Raw genomic sequence first — 18,632 nt, forward strand, 5'->3', positions numbered from 1 at the left:
CTTTTTTGTCTCTTTTTCTTTTCTATATTTTGATGGTGAAATATGGGGAATCTTTCTAAAATATAATTTCCATAGGAGAATTTTGCTTGCCCGATTCGGGCAAGCAGTTTTTGTCTTTGCTTCAAAACACTTGCCCGACTCTAACTTTTACTTGCCCCGGGCAATCGGGCAAGCGCTTATGTCGCACCCTGCCTGTACATACTTATTTTTTTTATTCTGTTGAATATTTATCACCCAAAAACCATTTTGCATATATAATGAGCTGTGACCTTTGACATTCTACCGACAGACTCCAAATTCGAACTTGACTTGTATTTCAGTGTCATCTACCTACAGTACATACCAAAATATTTTTTAATTCCGTCGAATGTTATCAACTTATCAGCAAGAAACCAATCCGCATATATAAATGAGCTATGACTTTTGACCTTGGACTTGAGGGACTCCAAATTCAAAACTTATCTGTACTCTAGTGTGATCTACAGTATACCTACGCACCAAAAATAACTAAAATCTGTCAAATATTTTTAAAATCATCACGTTGAAACAAATTAGGGGGACAGACGGACAGTGCAACATTTAATGCCCCCTCGAGACTTTGTCAGCAGGGCATGAAAATACTTGTGTGTGAGTGTGTGTTGGGGGAGGGGTTATTTTTGGGTATATTTCAGAATGACAATACCATTTATTGGATTTATGTAATAGAATATCTCCCCAAACTGATAAAACACAATTACAAATAATTTATTAAAAAATTCCCTTCATACATGTATACCATTGCAACATATTGCAAATGTCTGTCCATGATAAAATTTTGTTCGTCCGTGACAATATTCCGATTCAACTTTCGCTTACATGTATGAATATTTATTGATCTGGTTTTATACATGCACGTTTTAGGTCTTTTGCTAGTGAGTTAGCTCAGCATGTTTTTGTTTAAGTTTATTGCTCGAGCAATAGAACATAAAACTTTTGAATTTTCTTTCTGTCACGGATGGACAAATTTGCATTCTTGGACAAATATTTCCCAATATTTTTTTGTATTTTAGCAAAATGGTGTTTCATCTATAATTACTTGCAAACAAAACTCAAGGTACATGTAATCTAATGATTGTCAAAATAGGACCAAATCAATATTTCTCAAAAGCTTCCGTCCATTATAGCAGTGTTCGACACCCCTATTCGAAAGTGAGTCATTCCAGTCGCTTTCTGGACCTTACCAAATAAACGAATATGGATTTTAGTAACCTTAGATATCAATGAAATATCTGTCAGTGAATACATCATAAGAATATAAATAAAAATGATTTTTTTACCCCAATGCTCACTTTAACCAATCAGGCTCTTGTACAAAAATTTTAAAAGCCATTTTGTGAGAAGTGATCCAATGTAAAATGACCATCATGCCCTGGAAGAATTTAAGCATTTATTAAAAAGTGGTTAGTGATATCTGATCTATGTTTGATAATGAAGTATGGTATTTACACATTTTAAAGCGAAATATTTTAGTTAAACAATTATAAAGGCATAGAATTTGACTGAAAGTAGTCAAGAGTCCAATTTCATGACATTGGTCATTTGCACTCCACACCAAATGACTAAACTTCAATCCTCGATACTCTAACCTAAACCTAATATAAAACCCTATTGCAACACTAATCCTACATGTCATCGTAGATGAAATAAAGCCCAGGGGCGGTATTCTGAGGTCATTTTATCTTTAAAATATTTTATTTTATCTCTTAAAATGAAATTGGTATTCTGAGATGACATTTTATCTCTCAGGTAAAATTTAAAATTTTGTCTCGCGTATAAATTTTATCTTGCGTATCTATAGATGATACGCAACAGAACAGTGCCTGTGTAGACATACCCATCGCGTATCTGGCCATTGCAACACGGATGATGTGCTTGCGCCCGTGTTACTTTTAAGAAAAAATGAAATAAACTTAAAAGAGGGTATCTCAGCGACGTTGATTTCATTATTATTTTCAGGTGAATTAACTTCAAATGTTGACTTGAAAATGAAGAAAAAATATATATTTATTGAGAATAACACCTTAACGTTATTCCTGTACAATCAGGAAGTATTTCATAAGACTTTCCTTGACTAATATTGTCTTTGAAATGATGCTTGAAAAGATGTGATATAGACTTCGAAAAAAAGAGTATTGTCATTTTAAAAAAGAAATCTTTGTAAAGACGCGCAAGCGTATAGTGCAAGCGTATTTGAAGTCAATAAATTGACGGAATCTCACTCCTTTGCCACACCTCCTGGCGGAATGGATTTCCATTGGTTGAGTGATATGAGAGAGCTATAAAAGCGCGTTTCTAATTGGATATTGATAAAAAAATAGGTGTGTCTTACAGAGATAAAATGAAGATAAAATTGTTCTCTGAATAGCAAGTCGGAGCGATTTTAAGGGTATTTTATCTCACTGATTTTAACGGAGATAAAATATTTTATTTCATCTGAGATAAAATGGATCTCAGAATACCACCCCAGAGCACCAAGAATCCATCTGGAGACTTAAACAATTTTGCATTGCCTTCATCTTTTCACAATATTGGTAGCAATGGGCCATTATAGACGACCCCGACCAAAGCTTATAAAGGGAAATTGACAAAGATCTGTAAACTGCAAAAGCACAAGAATGCAAGTTTTATGCATATTCACCACTTGCCAGCAAGTCAGCAGGTTTTGAAAATACCTGTAGCCAGCCCAGGTCTTATCAGTCTGTAGTATTACATTGTACTGTGCCAGGAGGGTTGTAATTACATAGATTTGTAATTAAAAAAAAAATCAATTCTTTTCTTGATTTCCAGAATAGGAATTAAAGTTTGTTTTTACAATTTGCAAAAGATAAATGATACTGACAACATTTAGTTTTAATGGATGAAGACTTAACACTTGACTTGGGTTTAATACAAAACTCCTGGAAATTTTGGCAGTGGAAACCTTCCATGGGGATAAAGAGAAGCTTTGTCGGACTTCTTCAGAATCTTTAGCATTTTTCCGGAGTTTTAAGAAATAATTTTCAAAAAGCAACAATTTTCTGATAAATATACAGGAATACTCAGTAAGATGTTAAGACAAATGGCAGTGGTGGTGACGATTTAAAAATGAGTTCGTACATGTACAGAATGTAATAAAATGACCACCCAAGTGTTTACAAAATTGTAAAATAATATGTGTGTCAAATTCAAAGGAATCTTGAAGAAATTATGTAATTGTTAGTATATACATCGAGTGTGACATCAACTGACTATATTTACTTTACTTTCAGAATAAAGAGAGAATTGAATATTCATTTTCTTGCCAAATAAATCATAACTTCAAGGAATTCCCCCTTCTGTGATATATGGTCAAACTGTTGTCAGGATAGGAAAACATTCATTCTTTTAGTGGTTGTTTGAATAGCATTTACTGTAAACGTTTTGACTCAGCCCTCGTCATGAGTTCGGCATTCTCGATATTTTAGACTTTAGAGCATATTATACAAGCCAGCAGCTTTGTATAGCACCACCTCAAGTCCTCAACTACTCAAACTTGGCCAAGTTCCTAACCCATAATGCAATATTATGTTTCCTTATTTGGCCAGAGTCACTTTTTTTGCAAACTATTTTACTGGGTTTTTTTTTCCTCGCCTGAGCAAAGCTCGGCAGAGACTTTCATGTAGTAATCACTTTTCCTATTGATCTGTTTTAGTCTGTTGGTCTGTTAAAAATGTTTAAGGTTTTGTTCAACTTTCTTTCATTTTTTTAATTTTTACATCAGTTATGTTCATACTTGGTACATACTTCCTTTGGTAATACAACATGTGACCCCATGAGAATGATGGGGTCAAAAGTCATCTAGGGGTCAAAAGGTCAAATGATATGAGGTCATCCTTTTTTAAAAGTTTTTGTTCAACTGGCTCTCATTTCTTTATTTCTGCATCAATTTTGATCTGGTTATAATGATCTTTGGGTAATACCACATGTATGTTGTTGAGGATGTTGGGGTCAAAGGTCATCTAGGGGTCCAAAATTTAAATATGATATGAAGTCATGTCCATCCTTTTGTCAAGTTTTTGTTCAACTTGCTCTCATTCTTCATACTCGGTACAAATTAAGTTTGGGTATTATCACATGTGTGCTCTTGAGTATGATAAGGCCAAAGGTAATCTTGGGGTCAAAAGATCATATTGCATATTTTATTGGTCACGAAATCGGGCAAGACTCATGGTTCGTGAACCACCTTGTTAATAATTGGGGGCCGTATTGGTTAAAAATGAGGGGAAAACAAAAACAAAAATTCAAATATTTAATCTCTTTTGATCCATTATCTTGCTTATCATTAAATGTATTTTGATTAATAGTGGTAATCTAACGGTAAAATGAGAAATATTTACTTACTTTTTAGGACTAAAAGATGGATTTCAGAAAATTCAGAACAATGTTTGACTTCTAACATCAATTCTGTACATGTGGGACGCAATCACAATCTCACAAACATTGCAAGAAAGAATTCATTTTTAAGGTATCAAAATATGTGTACATGAGATGAAAAAAGATGGAACCATTAAAGTTTGAAGGGGGTACTGTATAGGAATCAGTGTATGGTCAGTCAGTCTGTTGCAAATCTTGCTCATTGAACTACATTGTACTTCCTCAATTGTTAACCAATTCTCATGAAATTTGGAACACACATTGGTCTTGGGGTAAAGATGTGCAAGACATATTTTTTTTGCATATTTTGGAAATTGTGTTGCCATGGTAATGGTATATTGCAAAAATGAGGTAAAAATCTTGCAATTCAGACTACATGTACTTCCTCCAGGTTTCTAACCAATTCTCATGAAAATTGGCACACACATCGGTCTTGAGGAAAAGATGTTAAGACATATATTTTTGTGTAAGTGTCAGAAATCACATTGCCATATGGTAACAACATATCAGCCATTCCATGTAACTAGACACCCTGCTTCAAATTTGAAGTTAAACCAATCAATGAAGAATATTAATTTTTGGTGAGGTGCATGTCCAAAAGGTGTAAATCTGATTTTTCACAAATGACTGAGAAAGTTACACGATCCTAAAGACATGTCAAATTTGCATGAAAAAGTATGTCTTTTTGTAACTTTTTAATGACACCAATAAAGACATGTTCTTTTGTCTAATACATCATTTTTTGTACTCTGTCTAATCTTATAATCATTTTAAATTATCACTTTTTTTGCACTTTTTTTTAACCATGCTTGAAAATTTTCTAAGTCTCACATGTGCATGTACATGTACCATAACTATCGGACTATAAACCGCTTCTTTTCCTTGGCGGGCAAGCGCCAAAAGTCAGGTGGGGTTAATCCACATAGCTACTGTAGCTCTGAGCCTTGCCAAACTCTGCCTGAAAATAAACCAAGACCACTACCAGTTTACAACTCGTCGGGTGGCCAAGCGTAACCGCATGGGGCAATGTCGTTAAGAGGGGTATGAGTGCGAGCCACGGGTAAAAATGGGAAGCGACTATGACTACTGGTATCTTAATCAATAAATGTCCATCAAAGTTTGCTTATGGTAACAAACACATCTACCTTCACGTAAATGAAATTGACTTTATGAAAAGTGTGAATTTGTTGTCAGTGATTCAAAGCGGCAAAGCTCAGACAGACGCCAATCGACAGCACAGCGCAGCCGAGTAAGACCTGCATGTTTATCGCGTCGTCAACGTAAGCTGGCGCTTACATGGCAGTTATCTTGTTAGACAATTTTGTGCCATCGAGTAGTATGGTACACAACAGTTTCAGTTTCATGAACTTTATGTCATAATTTCATACATTTCATGATAACCTGTATTATTATTTTGATGTTTTCTGTCACGCATTGATGCTGGTATTGGTATCGTGATGTTGCAATGTACATCGGTAGTGATGTGTGTGTGTGTGAGGCGAGTGTGGAATTGGCCAGTAATGTCAGAAATTGTCTTTCATGATCAGTTGCAGATGAATTGATGAAGCGCTGATTTCCCATCATTTTTTATCAGTAATACTTTGATTTTTTTTATAAACATTTTTGGTTCTTCGTTCCTGAATTTCTTAAATACGCATATAAGGTATAGAAAGTCAGGGATGACACTTTTTTTGTGTGATTCATCCGAAAATGGGGGTGCAGTTAATTCACGAGTGCAGCTTATAGTCCGATACTTACATGTACGGTAAGTAGAGTATCAGAGCTGGAGCTTTGTTATAAAGATAAAATAGGATGTAAATGACCATAAATATTCTGTTTAAATGAAGTTTGGCCCAATTTACTGTATAAAATCTTGATAATTTGTTCAACTTATAGTCCAAAATGATACTTGTCACGGGAGTCACACTCCTATGTCATGTGAGTCACATTTTCAAATGGCAATCCACTCAAAACAAAAAAATCAGGCATTAATGAATTTTAAACGTAATATTTCCACATGTTTCAAAATACTCTCCAGAAAATTTAATCAAAATCTGGTGAGTAGGCCTATCTTCTGAGGAAATTACAGACAAATACAGTAAGGTCAGGAATCTTCAGTAGTGTCACATCATGCTAGTCACAACAAACAAATCAAAATTTCTCCTCCAAAAACTACTGTAAATTCAAATTTTTTGTTGGACAATGTGTATTATCAATATTTTCATTGAAATTAATAGGAAAAACAAGTCTGCAATAAATTAACCTTTAATAAGAAGTTGAAATTTTGTGTACAAAAGTATGTAAATGTCACAATGGAATGGCTGATATGGTGAAAATTTATGTTAATATCTTGTTCAAACAGTTTTCAACCAGTTCTCATGAAAATTTGGCTCACACATTGATGTTGAGGTAAAGATGTGCATGATATAATTTTGGCAAGTGTCTGAAATCACGTTGCCATGGTAACAACATATTTGGCAAAAATTAGCTAAAACTTTGTTGTTTGAATTTTTTTATCAGATTTTTAACCAATTCTCATGAAATTTAGGACAACCATAGGTCTTAAGTTCAGGAATGCAAAACACATTCTTCGCTTTTGTTAGAAGTTTTGTTGCCATGGTAACCGTATATTATGGCAAAAAACCAAGAAAACTCCGTGGATCAAAATACTACCCCAGTATTTGGCCAGTGTTCATGAAAGTTGGCACCAACATTGCTTTTTCAAAAAACATGCAATACCCTTTTCTGAATGTGTTTCCATTTGTGTTGCCATGGTAATGACATTTTGTTGCTCCAAAACCCTGAAAAACTACTTTCCCATTTTTTTAACCAAATGTTGCTCCTGAAATTTGGCACAAACATTCCTCTTGGGTAAGGAAATGCAAGATTTACTTCCCTAATGTGTTGTCATGGTAACGACATAGGTTGAGGGTATTAATATCCTTCAGTGCATTTTTGTCTCACCTGCATAGCAGAGTGAGACTATAGGCGCCGCTTTTCCGACGGCGACGGCGGCGGCGACGGCGACGGCGGCGGCGGCGTCAACACCAAATCTTAACCTGAGGTTAAGTTTTTGAAATGACAGCATAACTTAGAAAGTATATGGACCTAGTTCATGAAACTTGGCCATAAGGTTAATCAAGTATTACTGAACATCCTGCCTGAGTTTCATGTCACATGACCATGGTCAATGGTCATTTAGGGTCAATGAACTTAGACCATGTTGGGGGAATCAACATCAAAATCTTGTCCTAAGGTTAAGTTTTCGAAATGTCATCATAACTTAGAAAATATATGGACCTAGTTCATGAAACTTATACATAAGGTTAATCAAGTATCACTGAACATCCTGCATGAGTTTCACGTCACATGACCAAGGTCAATGGTCATTTAGGGTCAATGAACTTTGGCCGAATTGGGGGTATCTGTAGATTTACCATCATAACTTTAAAAGTTTATGGATCTGATTCATGAAACTTGGACATAATAGTAATCAAGTATTACTGAACATCCTGTGCAAGTTTCAGGTCACATGATCAAGGTCAAAGGTCATTTAGGGTCAATGAACTTTGGTCAAATTGGGGTATTTGTTGAATTACCGCCATAACTTTGAAAGTGTGTTGGTCTAGTTCATAAAACTTGGACATAAGAGTAATGAAGTATCACTGAACATCCTTTGCGCATTTTAGGTCACATGACCAAGGTCAAAGGTCAATGAACTTTGGCCATAATGGGGGTATCTGTTGAATTACCATCATAACTTGGAAAGTTGATGGATCTTTCTCTTGAAACTTGGACATAAGAGTAATCAAGTATCACTGAACATCCTGTGCGAGTTTCAGGTCACATGATCAAGGTCAAAGGTCATGTAAGGTCAAAGAACTTTGGCCACGTTGGGGGTATTTGTTGAATTGCCATCATATCTCTATAAGTGTATTGGTCTAGTTCATAAAACGTGGAAATACGAGTAACCAAGTATCACTGAACATCTTGTGCGAGTTATAGTAGTTTTCAAAATCAGCACTGCTGCTATATTGAATCGCGTGATGCAGGTGAGACGGCCAGAGGCATTCCACTTGTTTAATTTTTTCTGGCAGTTTTTAAGCTCAAATGCTTTATCCATATACCTACGATTCCATACAACTTAACGTTAAGATGGTGGAAATCTTTTGAGTAATTTCTTTTAAGAAAAGAAGCCTGAAAACTTGAGCATTATTGGTAGATTATCAATAATGCTAGTCTCGTTATTCATTTATTCAATATGGGTAGAGATTGTAGTTTGAGACTTTTACAATTAAATTATAATAATAAATTATTAGATAAGACCATTGACATATTTTGCAAGTTATTCTAAGTTTTTTCTGTTTGGTCACATTGTCTACAAAATTTACACCCGGTTGTTTGTCTGGACAAGATGAACTTGTGATCAATATTTAATTTCATGTAGAGGTGTTGTGGCACAGTGGATAAGCCTCAGGAATTTGAACCACAAGGTCCAGGGTTCAAATCCCACCATGGCACTCGCGTCCTTTGACATTGAGGCATTTATCTACATTTGCCACTCTCCACCCAGGTGTAGTAAATGGGTACCTGGTAGGAAGAAATTCCTTGAATGCTCAAGCACCCGATCAGAGTAGCCGTGCTAAAAAGCCGGGGTAATAGTATGCAGCGCTTTATAGAAACATTGTATTATTAAAGCGCTGTATAAATGTTGCATATTATTATTATTATTAATGGATTGAAAATAATTTTAGACAATATTAGAAATCACAAATATTCACAATTATTTTTGCTTTACAATGCTTTTGAGAAATTCCGGAGCAATGGATAACGTTTTTGTAACTTCTGAAGGTTTCCATGGCGATGAAGAAAAGTGAAGTAGGTTTCACGGTATACCATGTACATGTATCTTTCTTGGGCAAGTCAAGTCTTGCACCAGTCAAAATTATATTATTTATCATATCAAATTCAAAATTTGTTTAAATTTTATTATTTTCAGTAGATAAGGCCGTTAATTGAATAGAAGAGATTTCACAAGCTTTGTTACACACTGTAAAAGATAACGCCTCTTTGCTTCAAAGGCAAAATCTCGCTGGTGCCAAACTGAATCGGTTGGGTAACAACACTCTCATTTGTCTGTAATACTACATGTATGAATATTTTTAAACAGTGAGTATTGAATATTGAAAACAGAAATCAGAATTAATAGTATGACAATAAAAATGAAAGAATAGACAATGTGGCAGTATGCCAGCTTGCTATTAAAGCATCTATATAGAGAATGATGTGATTATGTCACATTTCATATATTCAGTTTGTCAATGTGAAATAATGTAAATTTGAAAAGCTATTAATAATGATAACAATATCCTGTCTCAAGTGCAAATTCAATGTCAGCGAGTCTGAAAATGTAGTAATGCCGAATTAGTTTTCTCTCTCTGGTCTGATTTATTATATCTCTGTATTTTTTCATCTTTCAGCTGAGACCAAGAATCCACCGAAGCCAAAGGTTGACGCCAAATTCCTTGCTGAATTTCAGGTAGGCAAACTTTCTGGTTGTACATGTACTTACATTTCTCTTTTTCCATCTAGCTCAATATTTTGGTCAACCGAATGATCATTTTGGTTGCCAAAACCTACCTGACGCATTTGAATCACATTACAAAAATTTGGACCAGACGGAAGCTTCTCATTTGGCCAGCCAAAACACCTGTTGCAGTTTGCATGATTAGGATTTGAGCCCTTTTCCACAAGTTTGGTTTGCCCCAGTGACAGAGGGTTTATTATCAATTGGTCTAATGCCAATTCGTCCAATTACAAACTCATTTACTATCATTTTGTCTACCATCAGTTTGTCCACTATCCTCATGGTCTAATTGCCATTTTGTCCACTCACCACGTCTAATAACCAATTGGTCCAATAGCCATTTATACCATTTGGTCTAATTGGAATAAGTGTTAATTGGGCAAAATGAAAGAAAACTAAATGGATATTAGACCAAATGGTTATGAGACAATGGTCATAGACGAACTGGTGATTAGACGAAGTGATGATTGGACCAAATGGTTATTGGACTAAATGATTGTTAGAAGAAATGTTGATGGACGGAATGGCATTAGACTAAATGAAATAGACCATTTGATGAGTGGACAAGTTGGCAATAGTCGAATTGGCAATTTATCGTGACAGAGGTGGTTCATGCCCTGATCAGACCTGAACCTGAATCTTGGACTAGCCCAAAATTTTTGGCGGGTCAAAAGGCTGCTGATGTGAAAAGGATATACGATGACCATACATAAGGTGCGTAGTTTGAGTTTAAAATGGCTCCTTCCCCTCTAATGTGATTCATGTAGCTTGTTGTGGACCCTGAGCTGAATATTAGCCCTGACTGAAAACTAAGCTTGTGATGATTAATGTTGCTGAATTTTATTTTTACTATATAAACAGCCTGAAGAAGTACCGGATGTGATAGAGGAACTGAATGAATTTCAAGATGAGGTGGAACTGAAGTTCAAGCAGCTCTCAAATCTAAACCTTGATGTTACCAGTGTGGACACAATATCACAACTGAAAGGTGAGTCCCTTTGATAGATATAAATACCAGTTGTGGTAACAATCTCAAAATGAGTTCGAACAGAATCCAATAAATATGACCACCCAAGTGTTTATATGTATGAATAAAAAATATGTGCTAAATGGCTCTGGAAAAAAAATGTGCAATTGCTGAGAAATTAGCAAAAAGAGCAAGGAATTCCATAAAATGTCGGGTATTTTTCCAAAGAACATTAATACACTGTCTTGCATGTGCCTTTTTGTGTTAGTGATCATCAGAATGATCAGTTTTCAGCTAAGATTTCATGATTTCACAAAGATAAGTTTATTTCAATGTACCAGATCTATATCTACTATGGTGGCAATAAACTTTGATTTTAAAGACTTTCTCATGAAATAATTATTTGCTGCAACTACTTTCTTTTACCTTTAAACTTTGTTCCTGTCTGAATTGAATAATAGTCAAACACATCAGCCTGAAAGACATAAACCAAATATGAGACATTCAAGTTTCAGAGGATTAGTCTTGGTTTTCACTCATTCTAAATTTAAAACACCAACTATAACCCTGCTCACAGGATATATAATTTGCATTCAGACATTTGATGCCGAGAATTTCAATCTACAAAGATTGAGTTTCAAATGGCTGTTTGGAATCAGATTTAGTACTAAAGAGCTGGTGATTGTTTCATAAAGCTGTGTGTGAAGTTGCAATTTTGCGCAAGACTGGACAATGATCTCGGGTGTTAAGTCACCTAATAATAATAATTATAATAATGGATATTGAGAGGCGCTAAAAACAAAATGTACCATGGCGGGTGAATTAATGAATTGATACTAATTTAACTTTTGCAATAATAACCACAATCATTCATTCAAGATAAAAGGGAAATTAATTATTGAGGAAAAAGGTATGTCTTAAGGGAAGATTTGAAGCCAAGAATACTGGAAGCACTTCTTATCGGAAGATGGATGGCATTCCAAGTCTTGGCAGCTGCTACAGCAAAACGTTTTTTGGTAGAGGAGAGTTTCTACCTACAAAGGGATATTAGAACAAGAAAGGGTCACCAGTCGTGTGTGGAGTCACTTGTACCTTATGAACAGCTTTCATGAAGCATCCACCTGGTCATTGCTTATGCAAACTTACAAACATTTTTGTCTCGCCCAAGTTCGGCAAAGACGTAGTAATCACTTTTCCTGAACATTGGTCTGTTAAATTTTTTTTTTTTTAGAGTTTTTGTTTATCTTGCTCTCATTTCTTTATTTCTGCATCAATCATGTTGGTACTTGGTACAAATGATCCTTGGGTAATACTGCATTTGTGGTGATGAAGATCGTGAGTTTAAAGGTCATCTAAGGGTCAAAAGGTCAAATGATTAACCGTGTCCTCATTTCCTTAATTTTGTATAAATTTTTGTTTAAACTTCAAACAAATGGTCATTAGGTATTGTCCCATACATTCCGGTAAAGCTTACATCAAGGTCGTCTTGGAGTCAAAAGGTCATTTTGCATGTTCATGATCGCGAAATCATGTGAGACTCATGGTTCGTGAACCACCTTGTTGTGAACTACCTTGGGAGTTTTTTTTTTTTAGCTTGTGACTCTTTTGAGAGAGGCTGTGGAACGTGCATATCTTTCACGAAAAGTATTTTTTGTCATAATAATTTATATGTAATCATTTACAACCATTTCTTACGCATCATCCTCTATTCTACTCTTTGCCTAGATCGAGCTGGAGGGAAGCTGTTCTCCCAGCAGTTTGAGGATGCGGCGGACCGTCTGGAGGAGTTTGTGGTTGCCTTGGAGAAGGAGGTCAATCTGCGCAAGCAGCTGGTGGATCTCCTTGAGAAGAGCGAGATCTACTTTGATGCTCAGATGGGAGAAGCGAGGATCGTTGCCAATGTAAGTATCACAGCCTAGTGTTCGATAGAGAGTTCATATTTACTGCTGAGCCGCTCTCTTTAACGCACCAATTCCTTTGAAAATGCATGTCAAATCACAGTGGAGAGCTGAGAGGATTTTGTCGAAAGTGGCTGGACTGGGATAGCAGATCATCCGAAGATTTGCACGGGACGAACCATTGCAAATATATATGTCGTTGTCCAGAGTCAAGACACTACGCTGCTGTCCCTGGTCCACCAACTATCGACAAAAGCCTCTCAGCTCTCCATTGTGATTTTAATTGCATTTTCAAAGGAATTGGTGCGTTGTAGAGAGTGGCTCCGTAGTAAATGTGAAAACTCTTCTCCGTTTGATCAAGGAGGTTTCAGTAGAAATTCCCTTTGAACCAAGTTCCAGCAGAATCTATGTCAGGCGTGTATTTATTCTCAATCTTCCTTGCAAATGGGTAGACAAAAGATTCCGGCATGACTCCATACCAGCAGATCATATAGAAAGGGAAATATGCCTTTGTGATGATAACTAATTGTAGCTGCATCTGGGTCCGGTAATATGGGCAGTAATCATTGTTACCTTTTCAAAGGTGTGAAAAAAGAAATGGTGCAATATTTCCTGAAATATGACTCAAATTTATGAAACTTCTGAAGGTTTCCATGGCGAAGAAAATTCACTCGACGGTGCATATACTTGAACTAATCTTACATATAAAAGTATTAACAATGGTATTCTAACAACTGCATTTAATATTTTTTATTTGTTGGGAGCAATCAGAAAAGTGTCAAGATCAGTTTTTTTCCTATAAAGGTCAAATTCTCACTTTCTACTTGATGCAATGAAATGTTGACTCACATGATTATTTCCAAAATCACTTCTTGGATTTTCCATGAAATTGCAGCTTGGGTCAAGTGCAGCACAAAATGGATCAATTTCTTCCTGAGGAAAATCATGCATGGCAGGGATTTGAACCCATAATCCTTTGTTTCAAAGTCTGAAGACTAATCCACTTGTGCTGAATGATGTATCCCAATTTAGTTGACTTAGCAGCTATGAACATGAAACGCCTACCAGGGCCACATTTCATGAAGACTATAATAAATGCTCAATTTCTATTACAAATTTAGTATCAACCAGTAAAGATTTCAGTAGCTTTTAACCATTATTTCGAATTTGTAATTATATCAAGTTTTATGAAACGGGCCCCTGGCCCATTTCATTTAGAATTTCAACTATGGTAACTTTGTCATGGCTGCTACCATGGTAGCCTGGCTCAGCACCAAACAAAATCCCCTGGCAATTACAAGAGTGACAATGTTACCATAGTTGTAGGTCTTTATGAAGCAACCCCCGTCGGTATGTAAATTTTGATTTAGTGTCATTGATCCCTTTATCTCACCAGGCATACAAGAATTTTGGTACTCGAGTGACAAGCTTGAAGAAGAGATTGGATGACTACAAGAAAGTTCTACCCGAGATTGACCTAAGCCCTTTACCATCCCCTTCATCAGATGCTCCTTCTCCAGGTAAACACAGAGGGCGCTCGTCAGGTGTCCCTCAGAAGGGTTGGGGAAACCTTCAAAATTTGACAAACTTGTTGGTGCGGGAGGGGGGGGGGGTTAATGTTCGTCAGAAACTGAGTTTAAGTGCATTAAGTTGTTCCCCCCCCCCCATGATGTGATGCACAAGGTTGAACATGGAATGCCTACAAACATCTTTATATCTGTGGGGCTTGTTGGACATGGAGAGATAACACTAAGGCTAAGCACAGAAAGCCTTAAGCATCTGGATGTATGCTGTACCACTCTTGGTGTAGAAGGCTGACAAACTGCTTTACATAGCCTGAAACCCTGCACCTGTGCTTGGTCACTATGCACATATTTCTTGTTATTGGACTTGTTGATGACATGCAACCATAGTGAACTAAAATATCCTTGTATAGATTTGTTTGTGTGGCATAAGTTAAGTTGGCTCCAAAAACAAACAAGTACTGTCTCAATGTTTGATAAAAATTGAATAATGAACAGTGGATTATTATTCAGTTAGGAATTTTTCTGCAAAAGAAAGTGTTGACCTCCATTTTGAGAATAATCATGAAATAATAACACACAATTTTTTTATATATCTCTTCTTGATAAGGGCCTCTACGAAATATGGTAAAAAAACACAGCTTGCCTTAACCCTAAAAGGGTTAAGGCAAAAAAAAATGCAAAAAAAATAGCGCTGCAAAATTTTATGACTCTTTTCTTTGAAGTCTCACGCAACCACATGACTTTTTCAAGACAATGTCATGCCGAAAATGGCTCGTTTTATCTCACCTGCATAGCAGAGTGAGACTATAGGCACCGCTTTTCCGATGACGGCAGCGTCAACATCAAATCTTAACCGAAGGTTAAGTTTTTGAAATGACAGCATAACTTAGAAAGTATATGGACCTAGTTAATGAAACTTAGACATAAGGTTAATCAAGTATTACTGAACATCCTGCCAGAGTTTCTGGTCACATGACCAAGGTCAAAGGTCATTTGGGGTCAATGAACTTAGGCCATGTTGGGGGAGTCAATATCAAAATCTTAACCTAAGGTTAAGTTTTTGAAATGTCATCATAACTTAGAAAGTATATGGACCTAGTTCACGAAACTTGGTCATATAGGTAATTAAATATTACTGAATATCCTGCCTGAGTTTCAAGTCACATGACCAAGGTCAAAGGTAATTTAGGGTCAAGGAACTTTGGCCATAATGGGGTATCTGTTCAATTACCATCATAACTTTAAAAGTTTATGGATATGATTCATGAAACTTGGACATAAGAGTAATCAAGTATCACTGAACATCCTGTGCCAGTTTCATGTCACATGACCAAGGTAATTAAGGTCAATGAACTTTGGCCATGGAGGTAATTATTGAATTGCTGTCATAACTTTCAAAAGTTAATGGATATAGTGTATGAATTGTAGACATTGGGGTAATCAAGTATCACTGACAAGTCTTAGGTCATATGATCAAGGTCAAATGTCATTTAGGGTCAATGAACGTCGTATTGTATCATTATATGAATGGTGTTATTTGTGAATCATTATTTTATAGTAGTTTTCAAAGTCAACACTGCTGCTATATTGAATCGCGTAATGCACGTGAGACTGCCAGAGGCGCTCCACTTGTTATACTTTGTGTATAAAGTACATGGGAGATGAAATTCATAAAATTGGGTGTTAAATATGCAAATAATGTTTTTTCACGATTAAATTTTCATATTTTATTTATAATGAATAAAAGATAATAAATGTCAGAATTTTTTTTTTATACTGGCTTGTAGTTAATTGAGTAACGAATGTGCATGCCAAATTTTGGCGCGATCGTGTGATGGGGGGGGGCCATCATCCCCCCCCCCCCCTGGTCCTCAATACATCTTTTAGGGTTAAAAAAGAATAAAGAGAGATTAAGATGGAAAAGAGGGATATGGAACCAAAGTTTCTACCCATCCTGGACGGAACGTGTTATGGTATCACGCTGGGTGTCCGTCCGTTAACTTGTCCTTGTTAAAGCGATAACTTCAGTTTGACTTAACCTAGGCTCATATAATTTGGTGTGTATGATACTAGCATGGATCCCAGGAAGCCTACTGATTTTGAGGTCAAAAGGTCAAGGTCACAGTGACATGTTTTCATCTTACCCTTCTGCGGTCCTTGTGAACGCGATAACTTCAGTTTAACTTAACCTAGGCTCGTATAATTTGGTGTGTATGATACTAGCATGGATCCCAGGAAGCCTATTGATTTTGAGGTCAAAGGTCAAGATGACAGTGACATGTTTTCATCTTACCCTTCTGAAGTCCATGTTAATGCGAACTAAACTTAACCTAGGCTCATATAATTTGGTGTGCATGATACTAGCATAGATCCCAGCAATTCTATTGATTATGAGGTCAGAAGGTCAAAGGTGAAGTCGCCACCTTCTACTTTTCTTGCTTGACCAATAACTCCATTTTCCGCGTTACAGGCGGGCGTATTATGTGCTCGCCTTAGCGACACTCTTGCTAAAAAATGTGAGGCTTTAATGTTACTGATATTTATGTTATTTCGTTTGTGTGGTCAGGTGCTACCCCTCCCCAGGAGCAAGATGGTGTAAACAGGGATTTGGAAGATATGGAACTCTCAGACACAGATGACGGGGGAAGAATTATTGGTAAGGATTGATTGATATATTTCATTCATTCCCAATTCATTATGGAAACTCAGGAAGAGGTTTTTCACATCTCATAAGCTTAAATTCTCCAAAGTCGAACAGAGATGTCAATGGTCCCAGGATATTTGACCTAGGCAGAGTCACCCTTATTTGATGTCAGAGCGATGTAAATAGGGTTACCTAGCTACACGCACTGAACTCTGCAGTACGTAGAATACCTATTGTAAGACAAGGTAATAGTCATAGGGTCAGCTGCCGTTGGAATGTGAACACCATGGAGGTGCCAGAACGGGCTGAACTCTGACCATATTTTTTGTTTTGGGGTTGGCAATGAGATTGTGATAGAAAATTGATTGATAATTTTCTGCTGAAAAATACTCTTTGAATGAATGGTAGCTGTTTCAATTGCAGCTTTGAGGATCCCATTAATTCATAATAATAATAATAATGGTATATTTACCCAGAGTAGCCACTTCATTTCCGAAAACTGTTCTCCCAGCGGGCCCTGCTGTTATTATTATCCGGCTAAGCTAGGCTACCTATTCAGGTGCACACAGCTTTTTGAGGAATTACTTCCAGCCGGTACCCATTTACCTCACCTGGTTCGAGTGCAGCACACTGGATGAATTCCTTGCTGAAGGATATTACGCCATTTCTATATCAAGGTCACAAGAATGACCACTAAATTCAGTACCATCAGCGTTTTTCTGTGATGACCCTGACCTTTCCTCCTTATGTTGCGAACCATGACTTCCTAATAGATAATTTGCAAACAATGGGTATTACAGGTCAGTTCCGGTGGATAATATTTTAGAAAGCATTACTGATTTTGAGTTTTTTTTTTCTTTCTTTGTACCAGCTGCTGTTCCTGGCAAGTCATCAAGATCCAAGAAGACTGAGAAGAGACAACGTAAAAGTAAGTACTGCAAAACTTATTTGATCTTTGAAGGTTGCCTGGTCTTACGGATAAATGGTGGTTTTACAGATCATCATGGTGGTTGGTCCAAAAAAAGGAATGTTTGTATTGGTAGGAGTGGAGTGAAGAATGAAAGAAGCTGAATGGAAAAATTTCATTATTCAATTGTTGTCTCTTTCAAATACTTTAATCTTGAGCAATTGGGGCAACTTGCTATATGTATTGATTGATTTTTATTGATACAATCGATAATATCACCATCATCATCAAATGTCAAATTCTAGACAGCATCAGTTCCTGTGCACATGCTGTATGTGCACATAACAGCATGCACGTATGCATATGAAAGTGTTGATCCACTAATCCAGCTGTTTCTTAACCTTCTTTACAAAAAACGAAAGGGAATTAATTTCTAATGCTGCACTTTGTTTTCATGTACCAATTTGGCGGGTTATCTGCAGGAATTTATGAATTGTGACAATAGTGTAAATTTACTGAATTCTCGTACTTGTATTTTCCTGTGGAAACGCAATCACTGGAAAGCTTACCTGGAAAAGGCGCTGTCCGATATTTGTGATGAATGCCTGGAGATTTCGCTTGTTGGCAGTAAAGCGGATTGCACATGTTCAACCTGTTAAAAAGTTGAAAAAT

General features: G+C 36.4%; 1 protein-coding gene across 1 annotated transcript in view; it reads left to right on the forward strand.

The window, feature by feature from the left end:
• The window catches only part of LOC129261851 (regulation of nuclear pre-mRNA domain-containing protein 2-like), a 35,508-nt gene that overhangs the window by 8,864 nt on the left and 8,012 nt on the right, over positions 1–18,632 (forward strand). Inside the window, exons 4-9 of the mRNA XM_064099752.1 lie at positions 9,912–9,970; positions 10,880–11,006; positions 12,711–12,886; positions 14,280–14,403; positions 16,976–17,065; positions 17,925–17,981. Coding sequence (XP_063955822.1) covers positions 9,912–9,970; positions 10,880–11,006; positions 12,711–12,886; positions 14,280–14,403; positions 16,976–17,065; positions 17,925–17,981 — 633 coding nt within the window. The remainder of the gene's footprint in view (positions 1–9,911; positions 9,971–10,879; positions 11,007–12,710; positions 12,887–14,279; positions 14,404–16,975; positions 17,066–17,924; positions 17,982–18,632) is intronic.

Source organism: Lytechinus pictus, chromosome 5 (genome assembly GCF_037042905.1).
Source record: "Lytechinus pictus isolate F3 Inbred chromosome 5, Lp3.0, whole genome shotgun sequence".
Taxonomy (NCBI): Eukaryota; Metazoa; Echinodermata; class Echinoidea; order Temnopleuroida; family Toxopneustidae; genus Lytechinus; species Lytechinus pictus.